Source organism: Pristiophorus japonicus, chromosome 4, assembly GCF_044704955.1.
Source record: "Pristiophorus japonicus isolate sPriJap1 chromosome 4, sPriJap1.hap1, whole genome shotgun sequence".
Lineage (NCBI taxonomy): Eukaryota > Metazoa > Chordata > Chondrichthyes > Pristiophoridae > Pristiophorus > Pristiophorus japonicus.
The window spans coordinates 192860767-192880306 of NC_091980.1; the positions used below are offsets into that span (position 1 = coordinate 192860767).

General features: G+C 43.3%; 1 protein-coding gene across 1 annotated transcript in view; it reads left to right on the forward strand.

Annotated features, from left to right (window-relative positions):
- eif2s1b (eukaryotic translation initiation factor 2, subunit 1 alpha b) overlaps nt 1–19540 on the forward strand; it is a 31743-nt gene that overhangs the window by 2543 nt on the left and 9660 nt on the right. The window contains exons 2-5 of the mRNA XM_070878967.1: nt 3045–3286; nt 6753–6832; nt 10711–10862; nt 16755–16861. Coding sequence (XP_070735068.1) covers nt 3046–3286; nt 6753–6832; nt 10711–10862; nt 16755–16861 — 580 coding nt within the window. The 5' untranslated portion in view covers nt 3045. The remainder of the gene's footprint in view (nt 1–3044; nt 3287–6752; nt 6833–10710; nt 10863–16754; nt 16862–19540) is intronic.

Consider the following 19540-nt stretch of genomic DNA (forward strand, 5'->3'; position numbering starts at 1 on the left):
TACATGTCAGCAAGGCCAGATACATTTCGTTAGCCATGATCGCAACAAAATTGCTGATAATCTAAATTATTACAACAGCCCAAACCAGCATTCCTTATTCCTTCAGCAGAACCAACAGAAAATGGTACCAAAGATCACATTTTTAAGCCTTGTTTATTTAACTAATTTATTGAAATACTGTTCACCACCACCGACGTGACTGCAAGTGAGTTAGGAAATAGCACAGTTTAAGCAAAAATTCAGGAGTTTTCCACGTCACCAATGTGAAGTTCTAAGTCTATTTAAGTAAATTATTTACTTTCCCCTCAATACAAAATCCCTCGTGTGAATACTTCAAACATTCTACAGTATCATCGATTTTCACTCAATGGTCCTTGACTCCGGAGTCATCTCTGACAACAAGCACACCTTTGGAGGCAACACTTGTAAAGTGTGAAAAGAAAAGGAAGAGCAATTTCCAGAGCCTTTCATATCCTCAGCATAACCCAACAGGATTTACAAACATTGGTTACTTTTGAAGTCCATTCACTAATGTAGGCAATTTACACAGCAGTGCCCCACAAACTAGAATTATCAACAATGACGGACAGGAAAATACCCTCTGGTCCATCCAGACTATCCCACACAATTGTGATGCCTTGTGCATCACAATATAAACACAATTGAGAGAAGTGATCAGATAATCTGTTTTTGGTGGCATTGGCAGACCAATTAAAACTGAGATGAGGAGAAATTTCTTCTCTGAGGGTTGTAAATCTGTGGAATTCGCTGCCTCAGAGAGCTGTGGAAGCTGGGACATTGAATAAATTTAAGACAGAAATACACAGTTTCTTAAACGATAAGTGGTTATGGGGAGCGGGCAGGGAAGTGGAGCTGAGCCCATGATCAGATCAGCCATGATATTGAATGGTGAAGCAGGCTCAAGGGGCCATATGGCCTATTCCCTGTTCCTATTTCTTATGTTCTTATGAATCTTGGCAAGAATGCCTGCTCTTCAAATAGTGATATAATAGTATATATTTTACATCCTCCTTGGCAGGCAAACTTGGTTTAACTTCTCATTAATTACAGTTTATCACTTGGTATCAGTCTGGTGAATCTATGCCATACACTCAACAGCCACAACTTATATTTATATAGCGCCTTTAACATAGTAAAACGTTCCAAGGCGCTTCACCGGAGTATTATAAGACACACAAATTGACACCAAGCCACATGAGACATTAGGGCAGATGACCAAAAGCTTGGGTCAAAGAGGTAGGTTTTAAGGAGCAGCTTAAAGGAGGAAAGAGAGATGAAGAAGTTCAGGCAGGGAATTCCAGAGCTTAGGGCCTAGGCAACAGAAGGCATGGCCACCAATGGTTGAGCGATTTATAATCAGGGAGGCTCAAGAGGGCAGAATGAGATGAGCGCAGATATCTCGGGAGGGGAGGGGGAGGAGCGAGTTGTGGGGCTGAAAGAAATTAGAGATAGGGAGAGGTGAGGCCATGGAGGGATTTGAAAACCAGGATGAGCTTAACTGGGAGCCAATGTAGGGTCAGTGAGCACAAGGGTGATGGGTGAGCAGAACTTAGTGCGAGTTAGGACACGGGCAGCTGAGTTTTGGATGACCTCAAGTTTATGTAGGGTGGAAAGTGGGAGGCCAGCCAGGAGTGTGTTGGAATAGTAAAGTGTCGAGGTAACATGGCTTGAATGCCCTTTTTAGAATGGGATGGCCAAAACTACACACTGTACTCTAACTGATCTAAAGTTTAGGATAACATCTTTGCTCTTGTACTCTATTAATAAAACCCAAAATGTATTTTTAAATGTTTATCTACATGCATCACACTTTCAAGTAGCTATTATCACACTCAGTGTTTGTCCTCCCAAGATGCATTAGCTGGCATTTATAATGGATAGCGATTGTTCATGTCAAATGTTGTCCGTGAACAGTATTCATTTTCTGGCCCACGTTAGTGAATAGTTTTGCATTATAAGCAACTACTTTCAAATCTTGTTTTTACAAATCACTGAGGAAATGAGGCATACAGTTGTGAGTCTTTGTAGCCTCACAGCCTCCTTAACCAAAATTTGGTGAAGTAGAATGATATTTTACCAGATTATTGATGGCTTTAATATGAGCTTGCATTTCAGTACCAGGTACTAGCACTCTTTCCCCCAAGCACTATTCAAGCATGAACCTTGATTGTTAATGTCAGAAGCTTACTGGACAGCATCCTATTATCAACCATACAATGCACATTTGGCAGTGGTTCTGGATAACAATCAGGACTGGAAACCTGATTTTCCCCTCACTGATCCAAGCTTGCTAAGACAAATTGAAGAACAACCTGCTGCAGCTCTGCTTGAATCATCCAACTCAACATGGGTCTTGCTCATTCTGCTTTGTTTAGTTCAGCTTCTTACTGGCTAAACTCATTGACCTATTGGGGAATGGGAAACCATGATATATTAAATATGCACTGTGTGTTATTCCAGGAGATGAATATAAAGTGGTTCTAGATATTGGGGCACAATGACGTGTACATTAAAGCTGCAGACAAGCCGAACTTATTGAAGCCACTGAAACATCTTTGGTTTGTGCTTTCATAAGTTACCTTAATAGCCAAACATACTGTAAAAAAGCATGTTCTCTGGAATCTAAACATTTCATTGCCATGATCTTCTATAATCTGTAATGTACTAAAGGGCATGTAATACTCTGAAAAATATTCCTGCAGTGTCTTTTTATCCTTGTATTGTATTCCTTTTAGTTCCTTTAAAGCTCGCAGGCTAAAATGCTATCATCTCGACTGTGTGGTGGCTGTCCACAGGCCTTTTCACCGTTTCAGTGCTGCTTTGTGTACATCCAGTATACAATATTTTTGTAGTAACCCTGTAATGTTTTGTCCTTCTTTCTCTTGTCTCTTCTCCCTCAATCATTTTTAGGGTTCTGTTCACTCTGCACATTATCTAGCAGGCCAGCAGCAATAAGTTGGCCAGTCTTTCTGTTGCCTTTTGATATGCCAAAATATTATTCAATTTATTTTTCTTTGTTTCAGAATGCCAGCTCTTAGTTGTCGGTTTTACCAACACAAATTTCCAGAGGTGGAAGATGTGGTGATGGTCAATGTCCGCTCCATTGCAGAGATGGGTGCCTATGTCAGCCTTCTAGAATACAACAACATTGAAGGCATGATTCTCCTCAGTGAGCTTTCAAGGAGACGTATCCGATCTATCAACAAACTGATTCGCATTGGTAGAAATGAATGTGTAGTTGTAATCCGAGTGGACAAAGAGAAAGGTAATGCAGTAACTAGAGGTTGTGTTCTTCAGATCTAGATTTTTAAACCTATGGCTGCTTGCAGTATGGATGAGGGTAATTGGAGCCACTTTAGTGGTTCAAGCTTTTCATTGTTAATCTTTTTTTGTGAATTGTTTCTTGTGACAAGTGTCAGCATTGGCTCAGTGGTAGTACTTGTGCTTCTGAGTCAGGTGGTATGATTTCAAGACCTGCTGTAGGACTTGAGCGCAAAATCTAGGCTGACGCTTCAGTGCTGCACTGTCTTTTGGATTAGACATTAAATCGAGGTGCCATCTGCTCTCTCGGGTAGATGGTACAGAACTCATGCCACTGTTTGAAGAAGAGCAGGAGAGTTCTTCTGGACAACATTTATCCCTTACTAATACTAGCAAAAACAATTCAATATCTTGTTGTTTATGGGACCTTGTGTGAAAATTGGCTGCTGTGTTTGCCTACACTTCAAAAGTAATTCATTGGCTGTTGAGTGCTTTGGGACATCCTGAGGGTGAGAAGTGCTATATAAATGCAAGTTATTTTCTTTAATAGCAGCTGCTTGTGTTTTTTTGGACAAATTTACATATAAAAATGTCTGTAGCCGATGACTAGTTAACCAATAACACATGGCCTAATCTCTTTTTTAATGGAATTCCAAAAACAAAACTGAATTTAGAGTTAATTCAAGTTGTAATTTAATGTCCAGATGTCCTGTAAGAGCTACATGTTAAAACCATTTGGCTTAAGTGTCCATGTGGTGGATTGCTGAGGGAATTACTCAGCAGTGATGTGATTTCCCCATAAAGGAAATAAATATTGGAGTGTCAACCCAATTTCTTGTCCATTTTGGTTAAAGAATTGTGTACAACTTTAGGGGAGGCGGAATAAATCTTTACAGAAAAGTATTTGAACTGTGTTTTTTTAAAAAAAAACAGCTTCCTAAAAGGACATTTTACCATTTAAAGCAAGTCCAGAGTTTAGTCATCAAAAATGCTGCTTGCGTTTACTCAACTGGATTGGTAATTCTAGTAGGGAACAACCTAACTTTGAAGTATTCCTTCTATAATAAATAAATCTGTCAAATCTGGAATGGTTTGAGAACAAGTTTGAAAATTTCTGGTACTTCATTGCCTGCCAGTTTCCATTGTTACAAACTATAATGTGAATTTCTTTGCAATAAATAATGAAATCTGCTGTGCAAAAGGTAATTGGAATAACTTTTTATATTAAAATAAGGTAATTAAAATGATTGTATTTGCTTCCAGAATATTTTTTTCCTTTTTACATACTTTAAGCTTTTGATGTTGATGACACTCCGATCTAACTTGCCACCGTCTTTCTAGATCCCTCCAATATCTCTTGATTTGTCACACTGCTTGTCCCACATTCAGCAGAAATTTCCTCAAACTAAATACTGGCAAGACTGAAGCCATTGTCTCAATGCCCTGCCACAAACTCCATTCCCTAGCCACCGATTCCATCACTCTCCCTGGCCACTTTCTGAGGTTGAGCCAGACCGCTTGTAACCTTCATGTTGTATTTAACTCCAAGATGAGCCAACAGAGGAAAACAGCCTCACCAGGCTTAAATGTATCCAAACTTTGCACAATCTAGTGTCCATTACAGTAAACTTAGCCCAGCACCACTTTACAATGGAACTATTAAACAATTTAAATTTTCATTTCATGTTTTTTTAAATTTAGTTCCTGGGATGTAGGTGATGCAGGCAAGGCCAGCATTTATTGCCCATCCATAATTGCCCTTGAGAAGATGGTGCTGAGCAGCGTTCTTGAACTGCTGCAGTCCACGTGGCAAAGGTACTCCCATAGTGCTGTTAAGGAGGGAGTTTTATGTACAGGAGTTTTATGAAAATAAAACCAGGCTCCCAGCATGTTTCCGAAAGTCATATCCACTCTATCACCAAGACCACCTACTTCCACCTTTGTAACATTGCCCGTTTCCAACCCTGCTTCTACTCATCTGTTGCTGAAACCCTTTATTACCTCTACGCTTGACTATCCCAATGCTCTCCTGCCTGGCTTCCCATCTTCCACCCTCCATAAACTTGAGCTCATCCAAAACTCTGCTGCCCATATCCTAACTTGCACCAAGTCCCATTCACCCATCACTTCTATGCTCGTTGACCTATGTTGGTTCCCGGTCCGGCAACGCCTCGATTTTAAAATTCTTAAACTCGTTTTCAAATCCCATTGTCTTACCCCTTTCCTATCTCTAACCTCCTCGAGCCTGCAAATGTCCAACATCTCCAATTCTACCCTCCTGTGCATCGCTGATTTTAATCGCTCCACGATCGGCATCTGTACCTTCATCTGCCTATGGAAATCCATTCATAGGCCCCTCTGCCCTCCTTTTAAGATGCTCCTTTAAAACCTACCTCACCTGCACTAATATCTCCTTATGTGGCTCGGTGTCAAATTTTGTATGATATTGTTCCTGTGAAGCGCCTTGGGATATTTTGAGAACACCTCCCTCCACAGGTTGGCTACGAAAGAGCTGGAACGGCGGGTCCTGGAACATAGTGGGGGCCCCCCCCCCCGACCTGAGAACACCTCCACAGGTCAGCTACAAAAGAGCTGGAGCGGCATACCACTACAAATTCCAGCGTGAGCTGCTCCAGGTATGCAACAGCTTTGAGGTGGGCGACTGGGTGATATCATCAGGACCCAGGTCACTGTTTGGAGCGTGGGCAGGAGCATTGGTGGGACCCTGGTAAAGCGGAGGTGCGGCGAGTGTTGAGGGATCGTGGCTGAGATTCGTTGGGTGATCGTGGCGGAGGTTCGGCAAATGTTTTGTGCCGGAGGAGCGGAGAGAGATTATGGCGAAGATGCGGTGAATGCTTGTGGCGGAGATGCAGCAAATGAGGGTATGGGGCCCAGAAGAGCTGAGGGCCCAGGGGCAGCGCGGGCCAACCCACACTGCGATATGTGTACGCACTAGGTCCGTGCAGCAGAGCAGGACTCCGGTCGTCCTGGTTAACCTTTGCCACTGGATAAAGACCTAGCTCTGTCATGGTGGCCAATGTGCAACAGTCACCACACGTTTAAAAAAAAATCCCGCACAGGCATCTTCTACCCTTTTCAACTGGAGTTCAAGACTGGAATATCGAATCCTTCATTGCAACATCTGTGAACTCATGTGGAAGCAAGTCATCCTCGTTCGAGGGATATTTTAGTCCATTAAAGGTGTTGTACAAATGCAAGTTGTTGTTCAAGCCCTAACCAATGCTGAAGCATCAGTTCAGTTTGAGTTCACATGAAATTTAGGATTATCCTGAGCTGTGTGGCATTGACTTTCGGAAACATGGTGGGAGCCTGATTTTATTTTCATAAAATTCCTGTACAGCTTTCAACTTAATGGATTGTTTTAGAACTGTCTCTTCACAGCAGGCGAATGATGGCTGAATAAGTGGTCATTGTGGTTGATTGCTTTGTATCTGTTTTGTTCAATTCAGGTTACATTGATTTGTCTAAGCGCAGAGTTTCACAAGAAGAAACCATAAAATGTGAAGACAAGTTTACCAAGTCCAAGACTGTAAGTGTTTTCTTCTTCACATGTATTTAATACATTGGATGGAAAAGTTTGGTGTTGCAGAAATGGGCTATACAGCACCAACAGTTGACAATTTAGTATCTTATCTACTGTATAATCAGATGTCTAGATTGTGACTTTATGTAGGTTTTTATGACCGCAGGTAACACTAATGCATTAACTTTTATATATAAATTTCTGTGTACCTGTATTGCCTTTGCTAATGTCACAACTGAGATAGGGAGCTTGCTATACAGGTTTACTACCAGGCTCTGGCATAGATTGTTTCCTTGCCAATACACTACCCCACAAAATAATAAGGTGCATGGTGTTTAAGCATAAAATGCCTAACAAATTACTTAAATGGAGAAAACGGTAGAATAGTGGTTATGTTACTGGACTAGTAATCCAGAGGCCTGGACTAATAATCAGGAGATGTGATTTCAAATCCCACCACGGCAGCTGTGGAATTTAAATTTAGTTAATTAAATTAATCTGTAATAAAAAGCTAGTATCCGTAATGGTGACCATGAAACTACCGGATTGTCGTAAAAACCGATCTGGTTCACTGATGTCCTTTAGGGAAGAAAATCTGCCATTCTTATCTGGTCTGGCCTCTGTGACTTCAGACCCACAGCAATGTGGTTGACTCTTAACTGCCCTCTGAAATGGCCTAGCAAGCCACTCCATTGTAATAAGCCACTCCATTGTAACAAACCACTACGGAAACAATAAAAATAATAAAACCGGACGGACCACCTGGCATCGACCTCGGCACTGGCTTTGGACATGACAAAGGCATGCCCAGCCCAGTCGATTCTGCAAAGTCCTCCTCACTAACATCTGGGGATTTGTGCCAAATGGTGGACCAATAAACAACTAATAGGAGGAGGAGGCTCCGTGAACGTCCCCATCCTCAATGATGGCGGAACCCTGCACACGAGTACAAAAGTCAAAGCTGAAGTGTTTACAACTATCTTCAGCTAGAAGTGCCGTGTGGATGATTCATCTCTGCTTCCTCCTGAGGTTCCCACCATCACAGAAGCCAGTCTTCAGCCAATTCAATTCATTCCACGTGATATCAAGAAGCAGCTGAGTGCGCTGGATACAGCAAATGCTATGGGCCCCGACAATATTCCGGCTGTTGTGCTGAAGACTTGTGCTCCAGAACTAGCCGTGTCTCTAGCCAAGCTGTTCCAGTACAGCTACAACACTGGCATCTACCCGACAATGTGGAAAGCTGCCCAGGTACGTCCTATCCACAAAAAGCAGGTCAAACCCAATTTGGCTAATTACCGGCCCATCAGTCTACTTTCAATCATCAGCAAAGTGATGGAAGGTGTTATCGACAGTGCTATCAAGTGGCACTTGCTCACCGATGCTCAATTTGGGTTCCGCCAGGACCAATTGATTCTAGACCTCATTACAGGCTTGGTCAAAACATGGAAAAATGAGCTGAATTCCAGAGGTGAGATGAGAGTAACTGCCCTTGACATCAAGGCAGTATTTGACCGAGTGGTATCAAGGAGTCCTAGTAAAATTGAAATCGATGGGAATCGGGATAAACTCTCCACTGGCTGGAGTCACACCTAGCACAAAGGAAGGTGGTTGGAGGCCAATCATTTTAATCCCAGGACATCGTTGCAGGAGTTCCTCAAGGCAGTGCCCTAGGCCCAACCATCTTCAGCTGCTCCATCAATGACCTTCCCTCCATCATAAGGTCAGAAGTGGGGATGTTCGCTGATGATTGCAGAGTGTTCAGTTATGTTCGCAATTCCTCAATGAAACAGTCCATGCCCGCATGCAGCAAGACCTGGATGACGTTCAAGCTTGGGCTGATAATTGGCAAGTAACGTTCGCGCCACACAAGTGCCAGGCAATGACTATCTCTAGAATAACTAGAGTGTCTAACCACAGCCCCATGACTTTCAACAGCATTACCTTCACTGAATTCCCCAACATTAAAACCTTGGGTCACCATTGACCAGAAACTTAACTGGACCAGCCACATAAATGGCGCAGGTCAGAGGCTGGGTATTCTGTGGTGAGTGTCTCGCCTCCTGACTCCCCAAAGCCTTTCTACCACCTACAAAGCACAGATCAGGATTGTGATGGAATATTCTCCACTTGCCTGGATGAGTGCAGCTCCAACAACACTCAAGAAATTCAACACCATCCAGGACAAAGCACTCTGCTTGATTGGCACCCCATCCACCACCGGTGCATCGTGGCTGCAGTGTGTACCATCTACAAGATGCACTGCAGCAACTCGCCAAGGCCTCTTCGACAGCATCTCCCAAACCCGCGACCTCTGCCACATAGAAGGACAAGGAGTGCAGGCGCATGGAAACATCACCATCTTAAAGTTACACACCATCCTGACTTGAAAATATATCACTTCCTTCATAGTCACTGGGTCAAAATCCTGGAACTCCCTCACTAACAGCACTATGGGAGTACCTTCACCACGCGGACTGCAGCGGTTCAAGACGACTGCTCACCACCATCTTCTCGAGGGCAATTAGGGATGGGCAATAAATGCTGGCCTTGCTAACGACACCTACATCCCAGGAACTAAAAAAATAAACGTGGAATGAAAATTTTAATTGTTTAATAGGTTCCACTGTAAAGTGGTGCTGGACCAAGTTTCCTGTAATTGACAGATTGTGCAAGGCTTGGATACGTAAAAGCGTGGTGGGGCTGTTTTCCTTGGTTGGTTAGTTGAGCAAAAACCTAATTACACTAAACGCATTGTTTACAATTTTGCTGGAAGAGCACCAAATAAAGTTTACCATGTAGCTGATCAAAATATTACTGTAAAATGTCAGCTTGATTCAGTTGGTAGCATTCATGCCTTTTGAGTTTGAGGGTATGGGTTCAAGCCTGTTAGAATATCTACAGCAGACCAACATTTTCTGTTGGGTTAGTGTCACCAGTCACTCCCATGAGTACACCTCTGTCCCTCATGATTAGGCATTTGCTTTTGCTACCCAATATCTAGACAGACAATAGCGTAACCGATTGGTAGGATATAACATGGATAGCATGATCCTTGTAAGTGCCCTCACATGTGCGTCTTCATTTTTCCAAGAGATGGACTGATTAACACTTAAATGAGACAAGGCCAGATACAAATTGTTAAGCTTTATTTAAGTCACTAAAGGAATGTACGGTTATAACCATTAAAACAACTCCACCTCGATCCCTCCTCGTAAATAAGCAAAAATCAATAAACCACACTGCCTTTCTCTTGTTGATAGGTTAAATATACTTGGTTTTGATCAGTCTTGGCATTGAATCAGACTGGGCCTTGGTGAGCTCTATTCTTGATGAGCTACCTGGGCCTTACTTGTCTCTCTCGCAGCAGACGTCACCAAATGCCTTCAAACATCTGGGTCATTTTTCCTTGTGTTCGCTGGAACTGGAGGGAGTGGGTTGACCTCTAGCCCCTCCTTTGTCTGGGGGTTGGTTAGTAGGGCTGCCAATTAAACCGGATACTACCACTCTAAGAGTGAATTCTTACAAGACAGACCTTTTTGTCTTTGCAAGAAAAGTACTTACTCCTGTGAATGCCCTGCTGGAGTCCATGAAACAAAATAATGGATTGTCTATTGTCACATTGTCATTATTGATAACGGTTACACTCGCTATCTTATTAACATACCAATCCCCTCTTTGCCGCAGTAGATCCAGTACTTCCCTATATTTAAAACAACGGGGAGAAAGCTGCATATTTGTAATTAACCCTTGAAGTCCTGAACTTAAATCGCAGGGAGTTCTGGTATCCCTCCCTTGTTAAAGAATAAATACATGCCATCACTGTTTAATCAATTCTCCTTGATTGAAACAGATTTTTCTTCATGTTTGCATTTTCTCAACAGGTGTATAGCATCTTGCGACATGTGGCAGAGGTGCTTGAGTACACTAAAGATGAACAGCTGGATAGTCTGTTTCAGAGAACAGCCTGGGTCTTCGATGAGAAGTACAGAAGGCCTGGATATGGAGCTTATGATGCATTTAAACATGCAGTTTCGTAAGAATTAATTTATTTTCTACTTCGTTGAGGGTGGGGGCTTTCTGAGGAAGTTCCTCAGATCTCATACAGCATTTATATTACAGAACCACTTTAATTGTAAGTGATTTTAATATAGCCGAGTTCTCTTGCTATCATACTCTGCTTTTATACTCGGCAACAACAGATGCATGTTGCATTTAAGGGCACCAGGCAAAACTCCTCCCAAGAGGAGTTCTGATGTCTGTTTGTTATGGGTTGCGACTGTAGATCCTCTTGAGTAAATGGGGGTATCACATGCCTCTTCCATGAGCACGAAAAATGAATGGGATAAGCAAGTATCCGAAATAAGCACTATAATTGTGAACCCACCTGAAGCAACTTAGTTGCCACTTGATGGCAGCAGATGCAAGCTTTACTGAGTGTTAAATTAGAGATTTTTGCCCCAAGTTTCCACATGATTTGCGCCTGATTTTTAGGAGCAACTGGTGGAGAACGAACTATCTTAGAAATCGCAATTCTCCACATTTTTTTTTCTGCAGTTCTAGTCAGAACAGTTTCACTTTGGAACAGAATTTTTTCTTCAAAAGGGGGCGTGTCCGGCCACTGATGCCTGATTTCAAAGTTTCCAGTGAAAATGTACTCCAAACTAACTTAGAATGGAGCAAGTGAAGATTTTTGTAGAACTGAAAAAACCTTGTCTACACATTAAAAAATCAGGCGCAGGTTACAAATTAGGCGTCCAGAACAAGGTCGGGGGGGGGGGATGGGAAGTCATTAAATTCTACAATAAATCCTTATTTATACTTCTACAAATATTATACAAATAAATCCAACCTGAATAAAAATTTATAAGCAAAGAAAAGATTAAATAAACCATCTTCCTACCTGTGTGAAAGTGCTTCAGCCAGGGAGAATGCTGCAGGAAGCCTCAAGTTGAGGCAGCCGTTCCCGACGGGGGGGGGGGGGGGGGGGCAGCCGTTCCCGACGGTGGGCAGGGAGTGAGGGCCTGACCAACCGACCGCAGTGGGGAGGGGGTGGAGGCAGCTGTTCCCGATGGTGGTGCAGCGGGGGGTGGAGACAGCTGTTCCCGATGGTGGTGGGGGGGTGGGTGGGGGGGGGGGGGAGGAGTGAGGGCCCGACCGACCGACCGCAGTGGGGAGGGGGTGGAGGCAGCTGTTCCCGATGGTGGTGCAGCGGGGGGTGGAGGCAGCCGTTTCCGACAGCGGGGGGGCGGGTGAGAAGGCTGCAGGAAGCCTCACCAGTTAAGGCAGCCATTCCTGACCGGGGGGGGGGGGGCGCGTCGGGAAACGGCTGCCTCAACTTTGAGGCTTCCTGCAGCTTTCTCACTGCTGCAAGAAGCCTCAGTGCTGATCATGGAAGGGTAATGTGCTTTTATTAAAAAATGTTCAAAAATTAAACAGCTACAAAGAACTACAAAAATGGGCGAGTGCCAATGTTTCCTTCACACTGCGCGTGCGCGAACGCTCCAACGCGCTCGCGCAGGGTTGCCGGGGGGAAAAAAACAAATTTAAATGGTACCCGCCCCTTCCCACTTACAAAATCGGCGCGAGTGGTAGGCTCCACCTCCCTGGGCGCCGCGCCAAGCTGCCATGGAGCTGCAGGGTGCTCCAGAGTCGCGGGGTTTTTTCCGGCGCTGTTTTCGGCGCGGAAAACGGGCGCCCAGCTCGGAGGGGCGCCCGTTTTGTAGCGTGTGGAAACTTGGGGCCTTTAAGTGCTGCTGAATCAGTGAGTGTAATATTAGAAGTTTCTTCTCCCTTCACGCAAAGACATTCACTTCTTTAATAACAATACTTGGCATTTATGGCTTTTCAAAATGTTTCAAAACATAACGACTTGCATTTATAAGAGTAGAAAAATATGCCAAAGTGCTTCCTCAAAAAAAAAAATGGACACTGAGCCAAAGGAGGAGATATTAGTTGACTAAAAGGTTAGTCCAAGAGGCAAGTTTTAGAGGAGGAGAAGCTGAGTATTTTAGAGGGAGACTTCTGCTGCCTCCCAGTTTGCCATTCCCGTGAGTGCCTTGATAACAATTGTCGACAGTGTTAACTTAGGCATTTCTTATCTATTTGTATCAATCGATGAGTTTTTCAATCTACCTGTTGTAGATGCATCTGTCCATGACAGTATTGGTAGGAGTGGCTGCTGCAGTCCTTGTGGAGAGGAAGTCCCATCTTCACACTAAGGATGCCCTTCATCATGTTGTGTGGCACAACCACCATGCTAAATGGGTTAGATTCAGAACAGATCTAGCAGCTCAAATCTGGGCATCCTTGAGGTGCTGTCGGCCATCAGCAGCAGCAGAATTGTATCCAACCTCAATATGTAACCTCTTATCCTGGCATATCCCTCATTCTACCATTACCTTCAAACCAGGGGACCAACCCCGATTCAATAAGGAATGTAGATGAGCATGCCAGGAGCACCTAAAAATGATGTGCCAACCTGGTGAAGCTATAACACAGGACTACATGCATGCTAAAGCTGAAGCAGCATGCTATAAACAAAGCTAAGCGATCCCACAATCAATAGATCCAATCAAAGCTCTGCAGTCCTGCCACATCCAGTCGTGAATGGAGGTGGACAATTAACTAATGGGAGGGGGAGGCAGCAGCCATCTTCAGCCAGAAGGGCCGAATGGATGATCCATCACGGCCTCCTCCCGAGGCACCCAACATCACAGAAGCCAGTCTTCAGCCAATTTGATTCATGCTATGATATCCAGAAAGAGGCAGAGCGCACTGGATATAGCAACAGCTATGGGCTCCGACAACATCCCAGCTATAGTGCTCCACAACTAGCTGCGCCTCTTGCCAAGCTGTTCAGTACAGCTACAACCCTGGCATCTACCCAATAAAGTGGAACATTGCCCAGGTGCATTCTGTCTACAAAAAGCAGGACAAATCCATTCTGGCCAATTACTGCCCCATCAGTCTACAATCAGTCATCAGCAAAGTGATGGAAGGTGTCGTCGACAGTGCTTTCAAGCCGCACTTCTCACCAACAACCTGATCACCAATGCTCAGTTTGAGTTCTGCCAGGAACACTTTGCTCCAGACCTCATTACAGCCTTGGTCCAAACATGGACAAAAGAGCTGAATAGGTGAGACGTCCCCATGACATTCAAATCCCCTCCATCAATATCCTGGGGGGTCACCATTGACCAGAAATTTAACTGAACCAGTCGCATAAATACAGCGGCTACAAGAGCAGGTCAGAGACTGGGTATACTGTGACGAATGACTCGCCTCCTAACTCCCCAAAGCCTTTCCGCCATCTACAAGATACAAGTCAGGAGTGTGAAGAAATTGCACTTGTCTGGATGAGTGCAGCTCCAACAACACTCGAAGCTTAACACCATCCAGGACAAAGTAGCCCCATCCACCACCTTAAACATTCACTCCTTCCACCACTGGCGCTCCGTGGCTGCAGTGTGTACAAGATGCACAGTAGCAACTCATCAAGGCTGCTTTAACATCTCCTTCCAAACCCGCGACCTCTACCACCTAGAAGGACAAGGGCAGCAAGCGCATGGGACCACCACCTCAAGTCGCACACCATCCAGGCTTGGAAATATATTGCCGTTCCTTCATTGTTGCTGGGTCAAAACCCTGTAACTTCCTATCTTAACAGCACTGTGGGCACCTTGACCACACGGACTAGTGGTTAAAGATGGTGACTCACCACCATCTTCTCCAGGACAATTGGGACTGGTGTAAATGGTTTCCCTTGGGTGTTTTTGACGCACCCCCACGTTACAGTAGTTCTAGATCTGGGAGTGATTACTGTACTGAACAGATGAATGCGTCACGGACAAATACCTCGGTCTCAACCGGCAATGCTTTAGTAAAGCTACCTCAACACAGCAAAACTACAATTAAACACAGTGACGATGTGGTATAATACAATACACTGGCGTGTCTAAACCGCCCCTATCGCAAAGTACCCAACATCTTAAATCCTCTGCTCGGATCCACAGTATACCCTTGAATCTGTACCGACCGGCTGGGCATACCCCTATGGTCCCTGCAGCAAAACCTCCCCACTAAAACCCTTACTAAGGCTTAGTTGGGAGAACCCAGTACACCTCTCAGTGTCTGTGATCGATGCGTGGGCAGGGATGATGTTCACCGATTCGTTGGCTTACTTGTTGCTTTTCGGTGAAAACTTGTTTCTTCTGGTTTCTTCTCTCTGTCCCACACGGTATGCTCGGTTCTTGTAGAGGCGAAGCAAGAGAGAGATATGTGGCCACACGGCCCCTTTTTATATCCAAAAACTGTTTGCCCTTTCAGGCCGAATAAAGATTGTCCTTGTTTCGAGGCTTCCTGTTTTGAGTGGCTTCTGGGTATTCCACTGATGGCCGGTATGGGGTTTCGCTTCCAACCAGTCTGGGCTTAATGGCTTTCTATTCTGGTTTCCCGCCTCTCGGTTATCTCATCCAGATAATGGCTTGATCACTGATCAGTTCATATCTGATCTAACTGATGAGTTCACATTGCTTAACAATGTACCCTCCATCTTTGCCCATTACCTGTGATGTTACCTTATCCTGGCCATTGTAACTTCCCAGACCACCCCCGCCCATCAGGTGTGGAATTCAAGTACAACATGGAAAAGTACCTGGGCCCCTCCCACAAAAGGCTTCCAGCTTTTCTGCAGTGAGAAATATTAAAATGTAATGTCCAACAATCCTTGGGGAGCCGATGCCTACACTGGGCAATAAATGCCGGCTTTTTTTAAGTGCGTATTTTATCAATTTACAGATTTTTCTGAGCTTTTAATGCTGGGGCTTGTTGAAATGCTAGATCTGAATTCATACCTTTTTTATTTCAACTTTTCTGTGTAGTCCATTCCATAGAATTTTGAATGAAGTTATTTTTTCCTTTTTTAATATTTTCAAATTCACAGAGAAAAGAATGAGGTTCAATACCACCCTTAGCCTAAAACTATTACTTTAGCAAATCAGCCACCATTAATTAATATGCAGTGCAAACAAAATGCAAGTAAATGGATTTGAGCTACAGATCAACCATGATCTAATTGAATGTCGGAACAGGCTCGAGAGGCTGAATGGCCTATTCCTGTCCTTATGTTCTCCTATAGGACCTTTTACTTTGTGTTTATTTGCTTCTTGCCTGTCAGTTTACGTAATGTGCTAATCAGTAGGTTCTGAGCCTGTTGTGGAATCTGGCTGTGTGCAAAATGGCTGCCTCCTTAAGAGACTTTGCACTTAAAAGTAAACTTGAAACACTGGGATTGTATATCTGCAAGTCTTTCTGTTGTTTCCTTGTTTAAGATAACTTACATTGCCAGTCATTGTTATTGAACGTATTCATTATTCTACAAAAATCAATTGTGTTGCGAAGATAACTCACCCTTGACACCATTCAACACAACGCCTTCAAGAAGCTATCTTTTACATACAATCCTTGATGGTGACTGTTGGCATGCATTTACACCAGAGATGCATCACAGCTAGGACCGATCCTATTTGCGCATGTAATTCCAGCAGGATCACTGGATCGTGATCAGGAGCAGCAACCATGGTTGGTTGCGCGCCCCCCCCCCAAAAAAACCAGCAGCACTGAGAGCAGTTGTAACACTTTCTACCACCACCCAGCTGAGATCAGTTAATTCACAGCAGACTGAGGATTTATCCAAAGATCTCCTGATCTGTATGGCTCAGCTACTCCCTGGATAAATTTGCTGCCTCACCACAGAAGCTCTCTGGGTAATGGGCATATTAATCACCTCTTCACCTTCCTGTCTCTCTCTCACTTGCTCTCTCAAAACTAAGGTTAGATCATCCAACTGTCTGTACTTGCTGTGAAGGGAACAGTCTTGCATTGACTTATTTACTCTGCAAATGATATTTTTTTCTCTTCCCCACAGAGACTCTACCATTCTGGACAGTCTTGACTTGACGGAAGAAGAGCGGGGTGTGTTACTTGAAAATATCAGACGACGTCTCACTCCACAGGCTGTTAAAATCCGGGCAGGTGTGTCTATTGTAATTCTGTATTGCATTGGGGGACTGGGAATTAATTTAAGCTCATCAGTCATTTGTTTTGGGTTTGCATTGGTTGATTGATTAAACAAATGAATGTGATCCATTAACTATCCACCAACCATAGTAGAACACAGTTCGGTATTCAGATGATATATACCAGCATTCCCTCCTTCCCTCACCCCTTTTTGGGGGTTAACTTTCCAGAGAACCACTGGTTCTTCAGTATCTCACCCAAGTTGGACGTTCTTCCTTTGAGCTTGGACACTGATTATTGCAAGGCTATGTTGACTGATGGGATGGGGGTGGGGTGGGGAGGGATGTGAAGAGAGGGCTTCTATGTTCCCTGTCAACTACATGTACACACTTTTGGATTTGTTCAGAATTCACGCTGTTTCTGGAAAGTTTAGTGCCCACTGTTAATAAATCAAATGCCTTTTTATTTCAAAATGTAACAAGTTAATTTCCCATATAATTGTAATAGTAAATAAAATGATCATGCTTGTGGTCAAGTATTAAGGTTTGTAACCAAACTGGATGAGTCAACACATTTTAGGTTCACATGCAATTTGAACTGATTTTCAAACTGCTGTTCTCCTTTTCCTCCATCCCCAATTCTTAGTTCACAGACTACTTCTGTCCTTTTTTCCAGAGTTGTAATCCTCACCTATCATAACTGCCAAAGTCAGTAGAGTTTTTTTTAAACTTGATTTTTATGCTGGTGCGGATTTGGTCCTATAACTGTTGGTTATGCTAATTTTCTTGAACTTAATGAAATTCTTAATGCTGTTTACTTTATCTGGGTCACAAATGAGTCTGTTTATTGCTGCTTCGGTCATTTTGGTCAGGTCAGGTTTTTCTTCTCACGGAAGATTCTGTTTTTTTTCCCCACTGGGAGTGCCTCTGTACATGAACAGAAGGGTTGCGTGTGTGTGTCATTTCAGCCTTTCAGCATATCTTTCTATTCTCTTTTCTCATATACTTACCTAGTTTCTTTTTGAAAACATCTAAGCTGTTTGCCTCAAACACTTCCTGTGGTGGTGAGTTCCACGTTCTAACCACTCTCAAGTAAAGAAATAGCTCCTTATTTCCCTATTGGATTTATTAGTAACTATCTTGTATTTATGACCCCTAGTTTTGGATTCTCCCATAAGTGGAAACATTCTCTCCACATCTACTCTGTCTAACCCATTCATAATTTTAAAGAACTCTTAGTCTTCACTTTTCTAAAGAAAAAAGCCCCAACCTGTTCAATCTTTCCCTAATAGATGTAACATCTCAGTTCTGGTACTGTCCTTGTAAATCTTGCTTGCACTTCAATGTCCTTTTTTATTAGTGTTTACAACACAAACAGGCCATTCGACTCAACGGGTCCATGCCGATGTTTCTGCTCCGCACAAGCCTGCTCTCGCACTTCTTCATATAAACCCTTCAATATATCTTATTCCTTTCTCCGTCGTGTGTTTAGCTTCCCCTTAAATACATCTATGCCAGTGGCTTCAACTACTCCTTGTGCTAGCGAGTTCCACATTCTCGCCACTCTCTGGGTTAAGAGGTTTCTCTTGAATTCCCTATTGGATTTATTAGTGACTATCTTGCATCATAGAAATTTATGGCACAGAAGGAGGCCATTTATGACCCCTAGTTCTGGTCTCCTGCAGGTGGAATCATTTTTTCCTAGGCCTACCCTATCAGGTTACCCCTCAGTCTTTTTTCTAGAGAAAAGAACCCCAGCCTGTTCAATCTTTCCTGATAGCTATAACCTCTCAGTCTGGTATCATTCTAGTAAATCTTTTTTGCACCTTCTCTAGTGCCTCTACGTCCTTTTTTATAATATGGAGACCAGAAGTGTTCAGTGTGGTCTAACCGAGGTTCTATACAAGTTTAACATGCCTTCTCTGCTTTTTAATTCTATTCTTCATGTAACACATCGCACTTATCGATATTGAAGTTCATTTGCCAATTACCCACCCACTCTGCACGTTTATTAATGTCTTACTGTATTTTGTTTCAGTCCTTCTCTGTATAACTACACTCCCTAATTTGGTGCCGTTCACAAATTTTGGAATTATACTTCCAATTCCTGAGTCCAACTGGTTTATGTAAATGGTGAACAACAGTGGTCCCAGCACCGATCCCTGTGGAACGCCACTTCACATCTTTTGCCAGACTGAGTAATTACCTTTAACCCTTGCTTTCTGTTTTCTGTTTTGCAGCCAGCTTGCTATCCATTCTGCTACTTGTCCCTTGACTCCTCATGTTCTGATCTTAATGAATCTACTATGCGGTACCTTAGCGAAGGCCTTTTGGAAATTTAAATACATTGCTATATTGCGTCTACTGCATTATCCTTATCTACCTCTCTGTTGCTTCAAAGAATTCAATAAGGTTGGTCAAGCATGGCCTTCCGTTTTGAAATCCGTGCTGACTACTATTTTATATTTTCAGTTTCTAGATGTTTTCCTATTACATCTTTGAGTAAGGATTCCATTATCTTTCCTACCACCAACATTAAGCTAATTGGTCTATGGTAACCTTGTCTGTTCTATCTCCCCGTTTACATATAGGAATCACATTAGCTGTCTGCCACTCCTCTGGCACCATTCCCCTTTTGAATGAATATATATGTATGTGTGTAATAATGCCTCTGATGTCTCTTCTCCCCAACTTT